General features: G+C 33.2%; 1 protein-coding gene across 1 annotated transcript in view; it reads left to right on the top strand.

Moving 5' to 3' along the window:
• Positions 1-17862, top strand: part of LOC141301258 (NT-3 growth factor receptor-like) — a 110592-nt gene that overhangs the window by 31980 nt on the left and 60750 nt on the right. The window contains exons 2-3 of the mRNA XM_073831514.1: positions 12044-12118; positions 16442-16513. Coding sequence (XP_073687615.1) covers positions 12044-12118; positions 16442-16513 — 147 coding nt within the window. The remainder of the gene's footprint in view (positions 1-12043; positions 12119-16441; positions 16514-17862) is intronic.

Raw genomic sequence — 17862 nt, 5'->3', positions numbered from 1 at the left:
AAACTGTTTAAGCTAAGCTGACCTAATACATCAAAATATTATATGTTATTAAAAAAATGTTATATAAAAATTATATATAAAAAGTATTATTAAAAGTCTTATAATATACCATGGGTCAAACACTAAAATAGTTTTGGACTATTTAACTTACTTTATTTTGTGTTGGAGTCATGAAAATATATTTTGGTTTAGTTTCAGTTTTTATAAACTTAGTAACGTCAAAATGTCTTTGTACTGCATGAATGTAAACGTATCTCTGCTTTATGCTTCAAATGTTGTGGGCGAAGAATCTGGCCCTTTACAGCAAAATCTGCTGCAAAGCAGAAGGTCAGTTTAGCTAAAACTGTTTGTTGACTTGGTGGTCAGAGTTTCCACTGTCTAGATGTCATACTGTACACTTCGGCTGTATTTGTTGGCAAGACATCAGTCTGACCATTTGAGGTTCTTGCTAAACTCTTTTAGCGAGGTGAGAAGCCACGAACCACGCAAACTTTGGCAACAGCTATTTTTTCCAGCACTTGTTGTTTTTAAAATCTAAACAAAAATACACCGTGAACCAGTGACATAAAAATGATATTATAAAGGTTAGTGGAAGAAATGTAAGGTTTGCCTCATAAAATATGACTTTTTGCTTATGTAATGTGTCAACAAGTGTATTATATTCCTATATATCATCAAAGGACGGTCCCGGACGGATCAGCAGACATCCATGGATGCTAGAATATGGTTGCGAGGAGTTTGATGTCTAGCTTGTTTATTTTTTAGCATTTCCTTTCAGCGGGTGAAGAAGTTGGGTCATTGATGTGTAAAATAAATGATCTGGACTTCTATAGCTCTAGCAGTGCATCTGTCACGTTGACGAATGCGAGGAAAGACGGGAAGGAACAACAATAGGAAGAGAAGTCAAGTTTTGTGGGGTTGTCAGATCTCGCTACGCCAGCGTGTTGTTACATGAAGTTAATTATTGGAATGGTTCAGTAACTCACCATGACTTTGTATTCATTCTTCACCTAAAGCTGAAGTGAAGGGAAGATTTAGAGCTGGCGGTCTTCCAGCGTTCTGCTTCGTCTCTCAGGTTCCCTACATCAAACAGAGAGCATATGCAGATCTCCAATACTGGAATATTTATGAAACTTAGACCAATCCCTCCTGTTGCGATGCCATTTTGGAAAAGGAACTAGATGTTTTCGGAGGTGCTGTACTTCCTTAGCCATTCATAGAGCAATCTGTGCTCTAGGCGGAAAACGCACTAGCTAGGTTTTTAGGCAGCGTGTCAGAGGTAAATTTGTTACTGTGGAATATAATGTCATAAGAAATCCTCCTGTGTGCAATGGAAAGGCCTGGCCTGATGAAAATCTTTCTCATGAGCATCAGCAAATTTGTTATGAACCGGACCAGAGGTCGTATACTGTACATACAAACTCGTGCACAGTTTTTTGTTGTTATTTTTTTCTCTCTCTCTCCATTTCTAGGCAGATAGTTTTAGTATTAGCAATGATAGTTTTGTTTATTGTCTGTACATATTATTTTATTTATAGTATATTAGTTTATAGCCTTTATATTTGTTTTATAGTGCCGTTGTAAAAATGTTATATATATATATCTTTTTTTTTACACAACAAAACACAACAAAACAGAACTGAGAACAAACAGCAAAATTAAATAAAACAAAACAGAGCATAACATAATAAAACAAAACAGAACTGAACCGAAAACAAAAAAATTGACAAAATTAACAAACAGAACAAAACTAAACAAAACTAAATGAAACAAAACTGAACAAAAAGAAACAGAACAGAGAACAAAACAACAAAATTAAACAAAACAACATGAACTGAACAAAAAAACAAAACAAAAAACTAAAGAACAGAACAAAACAAGAAGAAACAACAAAATGAAATGAAACAGAACACAAAACAAAATTAAACAACAGGAAACAGAATAAAACAGAACAAAATGAAATAAAACAAAACAGAACGAAATTAAATGAAACAGAAAACAAAACAACAAAATTAAACGAGGAAATAAAACAAAATGGAATAAAGAAAAGCAGAAATGAACAGAGAAAAACTAAAAAACTAAACATAGCCAAACAAAATAGATCAGAACAAAATGAAACAAAACTGAAAAAAATAAAACAAAACAGAGGTAAATTAAACAAAACAAAACAAAACAAAATAGAACAAAATGAAATGAAATGAAACAAAACTAAACAAAAAAATAAACAAAATGAAATAAAACAAAACAGAACAAAACAAAAGAAAACATAACAGAACACAAAACAAAACAACAAAATTAAACAAGAGGAAACAAAATAGAATTAAATGAAACAAAACAGAACAAAATGAAACAAAACTGAACAAAACTAGACAAAACAAAAATAACAAAATGAAATGAAACAAAACAGAACAAAATAGACCAGAACGAAATGAAACAAAACTAAACAAAATGAAAGAACAGAGAACAGAACAAAATGAACCAAAAAAACAACAAAATTAAACGAAAGGAAACAACAAAATGGAATAAAACAGAACTGAACAGAAAACAAAAACTAAATAGAACAGAACAAAATGAAACAAAACAAAATAAACCAGAACGAAACAAAACAGAATAGAACAGAACAAAACAAAATAAAACATAACGAATCGAAACTAAATAACAGAGAACAGAGCAAAATGAAATTAGGGGGAAAAAAACAGAATGAAACGAAACTGAACTGAACAACGCAAAATTAAACAAAGCAAAACAGAACAAAATGGAACAGAACAAAATAAAATGGAACAATGAATTAAAACTAAAAAGAGGGAGCAAAATGGAACAAAACTAAACAAATACAGAACAGAACAAGTTGGCTTGCTTTCTTTTTTTTGTTGTTGAAGTTTTCAATTTGAAATGTTTTAAATCAAAAGTTTAAGTCCTCTGCAGTTTGCTCTACCATAACTTTCCAATGCATTATGAGCTTAGATGCATTTTAAACATTTTAACATTTTAAATGAACATGGGAGGCATGAATTGTGTGGTTAGTGATGGATGCAAATTTGAAGCGCTTGTGTCAGTCTTACGCTTCATGTTCTTGCAAGTTTTTTATCCTAACTGGAGACTTAAAACAAGCCATGCTTATCGTGTTAGCGGCAGCTCTGTTTTGTTATTCACAAAAAGCAAGTATCTTATATTAGCTTTTGGTGGAAAAACACAAAAGGTAGGACTTCGCTTTTCTGAAGGGACCTGTCTCTTAGATAACTGCTTTTGTTGTTGTTTACAAAATGCATTTGTAATTTCCTCATCCTTGTGTCTTTCTAAACCCAAAAGACTATGGAAAAGAGCAGCTTGGACACTCTGCAAAATATCTCCTTTTGAGTGCTGAGAAGGCAATGTTATGAGCTCGGAATATGGAAAACAGCCTTCATTTTATGGTTGAAAACTGTGATGCTTCTTTTACAATAACCATTTCCTTATATGACAGCGATATAAACCATTTGAGTTTGAGATGTTTTATGGCAGCATGTTGTTTTGAAGGCAGGCTTGAAGTGTCAAAGCGACAGTTTGACCATAAAAGTAATGCTTAAATCTCTGCAGTAAACCCAATTGTGCTTAATTCAAGTCATTCTGCGGCAGTCTGTGGAAGCTTTTAACTCTCGCGAATGTTTATTATAGAAAACCGTCACGCATATTTAATGAATCCTCCCAGGAATGCTTGTTTACAAGATCGTTTTATGTGTGCTTTCCATAAAGCTTTATGAATGTGTTATGATATGATGACTAAAGAGGGCCAAAATGGGTCTGGAAGTGTACGGGTGCCACAGGAAGACGCGTCTCCTTTAGATACTTGTTCTTTGGACTTGTTCTCTGGGTGTGCTCTTTGACTCATTACTGGTCATTTAGAAACTGCACAGCAAAATCAATGGACCCATCAATTAGTCGATGTGTCAGTTAGTCACAGGAGTAAAAACCCAGCGCACACTTTCGGATCTGTCTAGCCCATCACCGTCCTCAAGCTCTCCCTCCAAATTTTGATTGCTACATGTCTTTAAATTTCAATTTAAGCGCAATCTGCAGAATCTACTCAGCGTTTAAAGAAATGCTGATATGTGCTCAGAGAACTGTGAAAAGTCATCCTGATGGCTGGTAACTGGATATAACTTGCCCTTGTGTTTTTTCAAACCTGTATGATTTTCTTATGTGTAGCGCAAAAGATGATGTTTTGAAGACTGTTCGTGCTGCTCTTTTGTATATAATTAACATGAATGGGTACTGAGGCTGTCAAGCTTCAAAAATGACCAAAAATAGCTGTATAGCTAAAAAATAGCTGAGTCTGTATGATTTTTGTTCACCCTGAAATTAAAAAAAATATTAACTTATATATATATATATATATACTGTATATTTGCCATTGCCGTCATTTACATTTAAGATTTGTTATTTTATTTTATTTTATTTTATTCATTCACTTATTTTTTTTAAATTATTTATATCTTATTTTTTAATTAACACAATTTAGCTGTAATTGTAATGTTTTATTTTCAGCAATTTTACTAAAACTTATTTTATTTTTATTTTCATTTTAGTTATCTAAGTTTTTCATATAGTATTTATTTTATTTTTTATTTTATTGTACACAATTTAAATTAATTTAGCTGTAACTGTTTTTTCAGTTTTTAAATTTTAGTAATTTTAATACTTCAATTTATTTTATTTATATACAGTTATCTGTTATTCATATACAATGAATTTTATACTATTTATTTTAATTAACACAATTTAATTTAATTTAGCGGTAATTTATTTCAGTTGTATTTTTTAGTCATTTTAGTACTTAAAATGATTTTTTGTTTATTTTTATTTTAGTTATCTTAGTTTTTCATATTTATTTTATTCTATTTAACTTAATTTACACAATTTAACTTAATTTAGATATAATTTATTTCAGTTTTATTTATTTTTATTTATTTTACCACTTCAGATTTTTTTTTTTCATTTTAGTTATCTTAGTTTGTCATATAATATTTGTTTTATTCTGTTTATTTTAATTTACATGATTTAGAATATAATTTGTTTTAGTTTGTTTTAGTGATTTTAGTACTTTATTTTTTCATTTTCATTATAGTTATCTAAGTTTTTCATGTAATTTTTTAAAATTATATATATTTTTAATTAACACAATTTTATTTAATTTAGCTGTAATGTATTTTATTAGTTTGTTTTATGTTTTGGTAATTGTTATTTTGTCATTTTTATTATTTTTATTATTATTTTAAATTTAGCTGTAATTTATTTCAGTTTTATTTTTAGTAATTTTAGTACTTAAACATTTTTATTTTTTGTTTTAGTTATCTAAGTTTTTCATCTAATATTTATTTCATTTTATTTTTAATTAACACAATTTAATTTATTTTACCTGTAATTTATTTCAGTTTTAGTTTTAGTAATTTCAGTACTTCAACATTTTTTTTTCATTTTAGTTGTTTTTCATATAATATTTATTTTATTCTATTTATTTTAAATCAGACAATTTAACTTAAATTTAATATTTTTTGTTTTATTTTTCGTAATTTTAGTACTTCAAATTTTTAATTTTTAATTTTTTGTTATCTAAGTTTTTCATATATTTTTAAATTATTTTTTTATCAACACGATTTAATAATGTAATTCATTTCAGTTTCATTTTCATTATTTTTAGTACTACTTCAACGTTTTTATTTTTATTTTCATTTTAGTTATCTACGTTTTTCATATAATATTTATTTTATTCTATTTATTTAAATGAACACAATTATATTTAATTTAGCTGCAATTTATTTCAGTTTTATCTTTAGTAATTTTTAGTACTTAAACCTTTTTCATTTTCATTTGAGTTATCTACATTTTTCATATATTTATTTTATTCTGTTTTTTTTAATTAACACAATTAAATTTAATATAGCTGTAATTCATTTTATTATTTTTAATAATTGTAGTACTTTAACTTATTTTATTTTTCATTTTCATTTTAGTTATCTAAGGTTTTCATATCATATTTATTTTATTTTTGTATTATTTATTTTAATTAACACAATTTAATTTAATTTGGCTGTTATTTATTTTTTGTGTAGTTATCAAAGTTTTTCATGTAATGTTTTATTCTATTTATTTTAATGAACACAATTTAATATAATTTCATTTTAGTTATATAAGTTGTTTCATGTATAATATAAATATATAAATATATAAATATATATATATATTAACACAATTTAATGAACAAATGATTTGTATATTTTTAGTTTTAGAATAACAACACTGCTTGATATTTACATTATACTATATAGTCACTATAAACTTCTTCAAAATGTCTCCTTTTTTGCCTTGCAGAAAAAAGAAGGATTTAAAACTACATGAGTTTGAGTAAATGATGACAGAATGTTATGTTTGCATAAAAATGAATCTTAACTGGTTTGACATTTTTGGCATGTGATTTGCCTAATCACATGACCTTTTAACTTTTAAAAAATGGTTGAAGATCAGTATATATGCAATTGGTTTAGTGCAATTGCCATATCATAAGACCCACATGATTATAAACTTAGAGAGCCCCAGTTCAGCTACCTGTAATAAATATCATTTATGATTTATGATACTTCTGCATAGTAACCAATTGGGATGTGCTTCGAAGCATCTCTCCACAGGATATGCTTTGTTTTTCACCTAAATGCACCCACATATGCCCACTCATACATACACAGATCAAGTGTAGACGGTTGACATGTTTGAACCAGATATGGACATTGTTACATTTCTATGGCTGATGTAAATATGTGCAAGCCGAGCTCAGAAAACCTGATGCTAGCAACAGATGGAGGGCGGCTCATAATTTCCCGGGCACAGCTATCGGAGATGTGTGTCGTGCAGCTGCTTACCGCGGTGTCAAGAAAAACAGCATCTGGGTGTGTGTATGTGCGAGCGAGTGAGTGATCGTGAGAGAGATGGAGAGAGAAGCGCCTGAACCGCCAAATGATTGAACTGACAGTATCGAGAGCATGACACAGTGGCAAATCCCAGAAGTTTTAAATCATTTGTTGTTAAGTGCCAGAGATAAATAAGCGATTAAGACTTTGGATTCCTTTAGGAGTGTCGCAAAATGGCCTACCCAGCTTGATCCGTTGGGCACCAGGTGCCAAGCGGCACTTCCTGTCAACGGACGAGAGGGGAGACCTCTGAGAATCACGTTTCCACAACAGCAAACTACAAGTGCGTGAATTTGCATAGCTGACAAGCCAAAAGCTCCTGGGAGTGTGGCAGCCTTCTTCAATTAAACGCTTTCTCATTAGCTTAGGTGTAATTGCATTGTGGGTAATTTAAACTAGTCGTAAATCGTGAGACGGAACATGATTTGGGAGCACCAGACAATGAGTAATTGGTGGGTTACAGTCAGTGTCACCTCCTCAATAAAATTACTGACACATTTGTTGACGGAAGGTTCTTTTGGTTGGATTGTATGATTTTAAGATGCATCTTTTCACACTGAGGACAACTGTGGGACTCATATGCAACTATTAAAGAAGGTTCAAACGCTCACTGATGCTCCGGAAGGAAAAAATATGCATTAAGAGCAGGGGGTGAAAACTTTTGACCAGAATGAAGATGTGTACAATTTTCTTATTTAGCTTAAATATATTATTTTTTTTATTTATTTATTTTTTTTTCATTTGTACTGCCTTTTAGACGCTACAGAAGATACTTGCATGTTTCCAAGAAGACAAAAGTCAAAATTACTCAGATCGTCAAATTCTAAAAGTTTTCACCCCCAGCTCTTAATGCATTGTTTTTTTTAAATAGAAATTAGGTGCAAATAAAATTATTGTATGAAAAGTATATTTAAAAAAAAAAAATGTAAATAAACGTAATTATATATGTTGCCTACTAACAAAAAAACAAAACAATTATGTATATATATATTACATGACATGGCAAAATCCATGACATGGTGTTGCTCAAACACATAAACCAAATCAAATAACTGGCTGCATTTTTGCCAATAGCAAAATAACAGTGCATGCTTCTTTTATGCTTCTGTTTATTATTTTTGCATATTCCTATATTTAATATTTTTCAGTTTTTATTTTCAGTCCATTAGTCTCTTTTCAATCGTTTCTCATTGATGTTTGTTTACTCTTATAATGAGGTCCTGGTACAGTATATCCACATATGTCTCCAGGCTGTCCTCTATGGCACATGTGCCAGCTAAAGACAGATGCTGGTGAGGCAGAAGCCTCCTGCTGTTCATCTAAAACCCTCCGTCACTGACACTGGAAAACACTTTCCTGCAGCCAAAGAGGGTCCTTCAAACCAAAGGGCTTCCAAAACCACATTTCACAGTACAGCACTGATTAGAAAAACAGATTTTCCTGGCATTCCGGTACAAAAAGTTGATTAGCTGTTTGTAAATGTGTGCATTGGTTTGAACACCACCATTATAAGACTTTCAACACATACAATAGATGTCTTGTCTACCCTAAAATTAAACTAAAATAAGTGTCATTTAATGAGAAATGTGTTTTTTCGTGCATTTTTTTGTCCTCGAGGTCTGAAAATCTCGATGGATGGGTCTGTCCAGGCTAATTTTTGGTTTTGTTTAGTGTATGACAGATTCTGTCTGAACAGCCAATGTGGACTTAATTACTTGTCTGGATCCTGATGTTGGTGTTATGCTTCTGATAACTGGCTTTGAATGGAAAATGACCATCTGCTGTTAAACAAGCAAAGGGAGTCAAGCATTGTTTGTTCACAGATGCTTCTGGGTTTTATATATATATATATATATGTATATGTATGTGTGTGTGTGTGTGTGTGTGTGTGTGTGTGTGTGTGTGTGTGTGTGTGTTTTTTTAGCTATGTTGTCCTTATTATTTGTGGACTTTGGTTTAAAATAACATAAATCATGTCTTTTACTGAAATATGTAGTAGAGCATTTAATACAAAAAATCCACATTGTTTTATACATATTCTGGCCTAGGGGGGCACCATTTTTTCGATGACATGAAATGGTTGCACTCTATGAGCTACTGGCACTACCTGTTGCTATTTTTACCACAACTCAAAATAAAATACTGATACGATGACCACAGCTACTGAAAAAGCATGTAGGCGGCGATGAATACAATCGTAAACTTAAACCAAATGCTGCACCATTGATTTTCCCCACAAGGAGACTAAACGCCCTGAATATCGAGCAAAATCCACCCTGAGAAACTTCTTCAGTGACTTTGGCGTCATGACAAGTGTTGGCATGTTTATATCCTGCGAAGATGGCATCTAGCATTTCTTGCCTCTGCTGTTTGTGAGCTCTTTCAGTAGCAGTGGTCGACTTAAAGCCTTAAAGGCATCAGGGCTAAAGTGGAGAGAACACAGACGCTGGTTTTTAGGGAGTTTTTTTAGTCCACAGGCATCTTCCCAGTCATTTCTTCTCTTCTTATTGCTAGGAAAGCAGTGAAGACTTACATTGCTTCTCTTGTTGCCCTTTGACTGAAAATGACAACCAAAAGCCGCACAATTTGGCATCATATTATTATTTTATTTTCCGAGCTGTGTATGCAGAGTTGTGTTGCGGTAAAAATAGCAACAGGTAGCACCAGTAGTTCACATAGTGCAACCATTTCGCATCATCAAAATAATGGTGCCCCACATAGTCCAAAATATGTATAAAACAATGTGGATTTTTTAAAATAACGTAAATCTTGTAAGCTCTTTCAGTAGCTGTGGTGTACTAAAAGCCTTAAAGGCATCATGGCTAAAGTGGAGAGAACACAGACGCTGGTCTTTAGGTTTTATTCATCCACATGCATCTTCCCAGTCATTTCTTTTCTTCTTATCGCTAAGAAAGCAGTGAAGACTTACATCGCTTCTTTTGTTGCCCTTCGACTGAAAATTTAAAGCAAAAGCTGAACAATGTGGGGTCGTATCAATATTTTATATTCCAAGTTGTGTATTCTGAGTTGTGTTGCTGTAATCGCCAGTAGCTCACAGAGTGCAACCATTTCACGTCATCGAAATAATGGCGTCCCACATAGTCCAAAATATGTATAAAACAATGTGTTTTTTTTTCTGAGTAACATCAATCTTTTAAGCTCTTTCAGTAGCTGTGGTCTACTAAAAGCCTTAAAGGCATCAGGGCTAAAATGGAGAGAACACAGACGCTGGTCTTTATGGAGTTTTATTCGTCCACAGGCATCTTCCCAGTCATTTCTTCTCTTCTTATTGATAGGAAAGCAGTGAAGACTTGCATTGCTTCTCTTGTTGCCCTTCAACTGAAAATTACAACCAAAGGCCACATAATGTGGGGTCAGTATTTATTTTCCAAGTTGTGTATGCAGAGTTGTGTTGCGGTAAAAATAGCAACAGATATCGCCATTAGCTCACCAAGTGCAACCATTTCGCATCATCGAAATAATGGCGCCCCACATTGTCCAAAGTATGTATAGAACAATGTGGATTTTTGAAATAATGTAAATCTTTCATGGGTTTTCCACTACATATTTCAAGAAAGAGACATAATTTACGTTATACCAAGCCATACAAGTCTTAATACCCGGGGTTCCCTTTAAAAACAATGATTCTTTATTGGCATCATGATCCTTTCCATTGCACAAAAGTTCTTTGTAGTGGAAAACTGTTGATTGAAAGGTTTTTTGGGGAACTCAAAATTGTTCTTCTATGGCTTTGCTATGAAATCCCTCTTCTGTAGTCTTTATTTTTAAGAGTCTGTTTGTAATATTTATACCTGCATTGACATGAAAGGCTGAACATTTTAATATTCCACTAAAACTCAAACTTTCATTTCGTCTGCTCGTCGGCAAGCCCTTGTTGTCTTCTGAGCGGCTGTGTTTATCAGCGTTTAGCAGCGGATGCCCAAAGTGTTTGAACTGGGGAAACTTCTGGAAACATAGTTATGGCGTTGGCGAAACTTCTGAAAACATTTATTAATCAGAGTCTGTGTTGTAATGGGTGCTAATTCACAAAACGGTGATGCCAGCTGGCTCTTGTCACAGCTGCTCTGAAGAGGTCTAGTTATTTCAGTCAACCACTGGCATCAGTATTGGGTTGCTTTGGATAAATATCATGAATGCTGTCTATTTTTGTTCTGTGGATCTAATTTTTTTTTTTTGGGGGCTTTATCAAATGTTCAAGTTGGAGCCATGGCCTAGGGGTTAGTGCATGGGTTATGTGGGTGATGAAAGTCCGAATCTGGCTTCAAACATCTCCTGTTCCTTGTCTGTTGTGTGTTTGGCCAGTAAAAATGCTAAGAAAATCTTATTGGAATGCACAATGTAGTGGTATTATATCAGCATATATTACAGAGTTTTTATTTTATTTTGTTTAGTTTTATTTATTTATTTATGTATATTTTGGTTTATTTATTTATTTTTAAATTTTATATTTAATTAAATTAAATTTATTTATAAATTTATTTTAGATTTTTTTTTGTGTATTTTATTATTTAGTTTTTATATTTAATTTAATTTAACTTTTTTATTTTTTATTTTGGTTTAATTTAATTAAATGTTTTAATTTTTTTAATTTTAAATTTTATATTTAATTTATTTTTTTGTTTTGTTTTATTTATTATTTTATTTATTTATTTTTTTGTATTTTGTTTATTTTAGATTTAATTAAATTAATATTATTATTTCATTTATTTATGTATTTATTTATCATATTTATGTAATTTTATTTAACTTTTTTATATTTTATTTTGGTGTATTTAATTAATTTTTTTAATTTTTTAATAAAATTTTTTTAATATAAAGATTTTAATATATATATATATATATATATATATATATATATATATATATTTATTTTTTTTAGACATAGTAGTATATCATTTTAATATGAGCAATTTATCAATTACTTGCTGTAACAATTATTATCAGATTTTTAATATTGGTGCATTTCTAATCTATATCATGCTCTTGTTTTGAACCAATTACAACAAATTTGACTACTTTACAGGACATTGGAAATTTGTAGATGAATATCTTATAATTCTATGTTCTGGATTTGTTTACAGACACATTGAGAACTGGTCGGGCTTGCAGACGTTGAGGGACGTTGACATGGAGTTGTACACTGGGATTCAAAGACTGTGAGTATCACTTTCACATCTTGCTTAAGCAAAATCAATGTGAGGTCAATGCCAGACTTAAAAAAAGGAAAATAAATCACCAAAGATAGTTTTTTGATCTGACATCTGCAGGAACGTATTACTAGCGATGGCATGCTAGCATGGGCGACTTTCACACTGCCATCCAAATGTTTTTTCTAGCCAGTTCCACATAAAAAGTGCCTCCCCAAGGGCTGCTTTAAAATGATCAAATAATGCTGCTGAAGTAGCCAGAAAATTTAATTACATCCCCCAACACCCTCCATCTGGTCAAGACTTGCTTTACCTCATTCAGTCTGCTGCCGTCATGCACGTATCTTTACTTGGCTCTTCATAAGTAGGGCTTCCTTTCCCTTACAAGAGCCCCTCAAACCTCCTCTTCCTCCCTATTATAGCTCTACCGGTTAATGGAGACTGGTAATGGAGATTCTCATTAGCGGTTAACACTCACCTTTACTATTAAGGTGACGTGGCAGAACCTGACACTAGAGGGAATTTCTGAGCTTATTCTAAGAAGTTTCAGGTTTTTAACATTCACTCACTCTCCACTGTGAATGTGTGGTAACTCCGGCCTTTTAGCATATGAAAATATGTTGGAGTGCCACACTCTAGGGTTTCGGGTTTCAAGAAATCACAAATAATTAAATATTTAAAATGCAAAAGCAACTTCTCCCGGAACGCATCTTTGTATACGCTTGTGTTCATGCTCTTCCCACATTTGAACACAAAGGTGAATAATTTAAACACTTAGCACAACATTTTAATGCAAAAAAATTGTTTTCACCAAAAATCTACAAATTAGTTTGACCAGGCTGTCACTTTTAAATTGCCATTTAATTTTTTTTGATGCTAATCTGACTTATTATGTCTTATTCTTAACACCAGAGTGATATGAGGGTCATTCACCCAAAAAGAAAGAAGAAAAAATCTGTTATTTAGACAAAATGAAAATTAGCCCATTATTTACTCACCCTCAAGCCGTCCTAGGTGTATATTGGGGCGTTCACACCAGACGCTAAACCGTAATCTCTAGTTTCCACTAACTGTCGTTGCATGTTCACAAGAGGAAAGGAAAAGGAAGGAAAGGAGGTGAAGTGAGGCCAAGTATGGTGACCCATATTAGGAATTTGTGCTCTGCATTTAACCCATCCAAGTGCACACACACAGTAGTGAACATACACACACCGTGAACACACGCCCGGGGAGCAGTTGGGGGTTCGGTGCCTTGCTCAAGGGACTCACCTCAGCCGTGGTATTGAGGGTGAAGAGAGTGCTGGTTATTCACTCCCCCCACCTACAATCCCTGCCGGACATGGGACTCGAACCTGCAACCTTTGGGTTACAAGTCCGACTCTCTAACCATTAAGCCACGGCTGCCCCCTTACACCCACGGCTGCCCCCATAAGAGAGTGGCATTCCAATGGAATTCAGCTGAGAATATGCTAGTCTCACCAAGTTTTGTTTACAGCAAAGTGAAAACAGTCTCCTCTTGGCTTATATTGAAATCCTCTGACATTTTTCTTTACAAATCCTTCTAATTTGTGACCGCATGTTTTGTTTTGCTCTCTCTCTGGTGAATGCGTTCAACAGTTAGCGGAAGATAGACATTAGGGTTTATAAAGTTTTAAATCTAGATATTTTCTTACACAAATGCATTGAAACGCTTCAGAAAGCCTTTATTTACCTCCTGGAGCCATGTGGAGTACTTTTTTGATGGATGGATGCACTTTATTGGACTTCAAAATCTCAACACCCATTCACTGCCATTATAAAACTTGGAAGAGCCAGGACATTTTTTAATATAACTCTGATTGTATTTATCTGAAAGAAAAAGTCATATACACCTAGTTCATTTTTGGGTGAACTACCCCTTTAAAAGACTTGTTTGGTAATTTTCTAGCAATCATGGTAACAGTAATTAACCACATGCTGTAGTGTAGATCAATTAGGCCGAACATTGCACTCAACAGGATTTGGTGGTGTACATACTAAAAAGTTCCTATCCTCTAAATAATTTACTAGGCAAACTCATGTCTTCAATTATCCTCCTCAGAATCAGTCTTATCTGGTCTGAGAGTTTTGTTCAAGCCACTGTTCACGATTCAGAATTGGCAGTTGGTGATTATCCATGTTAAGTATCATGCTCATCGCAAGCAAGTCTCCAACCTCATGCTAAAAGAAATACTTTGATGTAATCGCTCACGCAAACATCTCTAATAACAAGAGCGGAGAGTGCTTCGTGCAAATAAACATCTCACAAATGCCAATGAGGAAAAAAATGTATTCAATATACATAATTGATTCCAGCTGCCAGCGTAAATAACTCCGGGAGCAAGGATGCAGGCTCTTGATGATATTCTGCCCTTAATGATGTTACTTGAGGAGAGGAGACAGACTGGAAGAGAAGATTAGATGATGTTTTTTTTTCCCTTTTACTTCCACATTTCCCCTTTTGACACTGCTGCGAGACGGCTAGGCAATTAGCAGCCCGTTTAGCCCCTAGCTGCTGTCAGATCCATTTAAAATGATGAACATGAACTGGTCTTTCACTCTTTTTTTTTTTTTTTTTTTTACCAGCTCACCTCCTCTTAAACCTATGATTTGCACACATAAAATCTTTTTGCAAAATCTTAAAGGCTAATCAGAGCAACTTAACGCAGCATTTGACATTAGCATAACCTAATTGTCCTTTGCCACAGGTCATTGTAGCGTAAGTAGCGTTCGTTTCCTAAGTTTTTCATTACATCTCCTGCACTTGTTTAACATGTTTGCTCATAAACATTTCCTCTTTGCACGCTTTTGATGCGGAGATGAAAAAAAAAAAAACCTAGAAGAAAAAGCTAGAAGATAAATTAATGATCAACTGGAGTCCATCCACAAGTTCTTTTGATTTTCATGATGAAACTGAAGCTGTGTAAAATCTTCTATAGAAATACAAATCTTCTTTAGAAATGTTTGAGAAGCTGTTAATTATATATTTAAGAACTATCTATATACCATTACTAAAAAGTGGCTTTAGAAGTCAATATACACTGGCGTTCAAAAGTTTGCGATCAGTGAGATTTTTAATGTTTTTTTTTAAAGGTTTCTTATGCTCATCAAAGTTCTATTTATTTGATCACAAATACAGGAAAAAGAGCAATACTTAGAAATATTATTGCAATTTAAAATTACAGTTTTCTATTTTAAAATACTTTAAAATAGAATTTATTTCTCTGATGCAAAGCTTAATTTTCATCAGCCGTTTCATCAGCCATGATTTATTATCAATGCTGGATACAGTTGTGCAGCTTAATATATTTTTGGAACCTGTGATACTTTTTTTCAGGATTCTTTGATGAATAAAAAGTTAAAAAGAACAGCATTTATTCAAAGTAGAAATCTTTCCCAACAATATAAGTCTTTACTATCACTTTTTTATTAATTTAACACATCCTTCCTGAATCAAAGTGTTACTTTCAAAGAAAGAAAGAAAGAAAAAAATTACTGACCACAAACTTTGAACGTTAGTGTATATTGTTACTAAACGTCCTGATAAAAGTATCACAGGTTCCAAAAAAATATTAAGCAGTTTCCAACTGTGATAATAATTCAGTATATTAGAATCATTTCTGAAAGATCAAGTGACACACTGAAGACTGAAGTAATGATGCTGAAAATTCAGCTTTGCATCACAAAAAAAAAATTCTATTTTAAAGTATATTAAAATAGAAAATTGCTATTTTAACTTGCAATAATATTTTACAATATTAGTATTTTTTTCAGTATTTTTAATCAAATAAATGCAGCATTGATGAGCAGAAAAGGCTACTTTAAAAAACATAAAAAATCGTACTGACCCCAAACTTTGAACGGTAGTGTATATAGTTACAAGATATTTCTATTTTAAATAAAAGCTGTTCTTTTTCACTTTTTATTCATCAAAGAATCCTGACAAAAAATATCACAGGTTCTAAAAAATATTAAGCAGCACAAGTGTTTCCTACATTGATAATAAATCAGAATATTAGAAAAAATTCTGAAGGATTTTGTGACACTGAGTGAAGATTGGAGTAGATGCTGAAAATGCAGCATTGCATCACACAAATAAATTCTATTTTAAAGTATATTAAAATAGAAAACCACTATTTTAAATTGCAATAATATTTCACAATATGACTGTTTTTCTGTATTTTTATTTAAATAAACGCAGCCTTGATGAGCAGAAAAGACTCAGTCCAGAAAGAAAAAAAATGAGGTCAAAATTGTTGGGTTTCCACTTGGGACTACCTACTAATACATGTTTATTTGTCCTTTCTATTTCAGGAACATTGTGAACTGCAACTTACGTACGATTCAGTCGCGAGCCTTCGCCAAGAACCCCCACCTGCGCTACATGTGAGTCCTGTGTGCTACAATGTTCTCAAACCCTCTGATTAAACACCTCATTTGAAAGTCAATTGTTTGTTCCTCGAGACTCGTGCTGTTAGAGATGGATCGTGAAGTTGGGTTCACTTGTTCATCTATACCAGGCGATAGATCTTCTTAACTAGGCCATGTTTAGCAAACGGGGACAATGCGTTTTCCATCTTTGGATACTCTGCACAGTATCATGGCTGCTCTTATTCGAGCGATGCTTTGGCCCTTTGTGCATAATTTATGATGATAAAGTTCTCCACCATGTGTTACTGAGCACCACCCGCAGCCATTTCTCAATAGTGAGCTTTTTCGAGTAGCCCGCCAGACACATACATTGGTTTTAATCTCTAAAGAGCAGCTTTGCAGAGCTCTTGTTAACATATGGTCTTTGTCTATAGTCGTTTGATGGTTTAAAATTGCTTGACCGAAATGACTCCTTTCGATAATTGGCTTAACAGTCCGCACCATAAAGCGTTGACGTGTGCCTCTTGAAATTCTCTGTATTAGATTGGCTCGCTCACTTCCTCGTCTCAACAGTCGGCAAAGACCCTCTGTTGTGTGCTCTGAATAAACAAAGATTGTTTGAGGTAGAGCTGCCTGGGCTGTGGGGGAGACGGTGGTGGAGAATGCGGGCACAGAGAGAGAGATGATTTACTTAATGAAGGCTGAATGGGACGAGTGTGACAGGACTGTTATTTCCCAATTTCCTGGCGGTGAGCGGTGGAAAGGACATGGAATCGCAGACTGTCACCTCCACACAGTCCACCCCAATTTGTGCTGTCCATCACGGCCTGCAAATGCACTTCTTATTTTCTCTCTGTCATAAAGCGACGTGTGTGCGGTTTTCTGTTGGTGAGCATTCCCGGTGAATGTCTTCTGTACAAAATGTTCAGGAACTCTTTGTCATGTATTTGTCAGTACATGTGTCCATTGTAAGCACTTTGGTAGGGTGTGCAGGAACCTTTTTTCATGCCTAGTTTCAGGTACAATCTGGACACTAACAATCTGGTAGCCTGAAGTATGTGTGTACTTGGGCTACATAGAATCTACACACTTTTGTGCACATTTTTGTAATTTTTCTGAAACAGAACCACCACAGTGGTATTTCCACCTTATTTGATTGTTTTGGAAATTAAACTTGAAACTTTTTGGAGCAAAATATCTTTCTATGTTTTTTTGTAGTTAATAGGGCTGGGTTTTGACATAAAGTTCACGATTTGATTCGATTCTGATTTACAAGCTTGCAATTTAATTAGAGATGCATTTTTTTTTATATAAACATTTAAATGGATGGTGGCTGTCATAAAAACATTGAAGTAGGGCTGTCC

Source organism: Garra rufa, chromosome 25 (genome assembly GCF_049309525.1).
Source record: "Garra rufa chromosome 25, GarRuf1.0, whole genome shotgun sequence".
Classification (NCBI taxonomy): Eukaryota; Metazoa; Chordata; class Actinopteri; order Cypriniformes; family Cyprinidae; genus Garra; species Garra rufa.
This window is presented reverse-complemented; position numbering and strand designations above follow the sequence as displayed.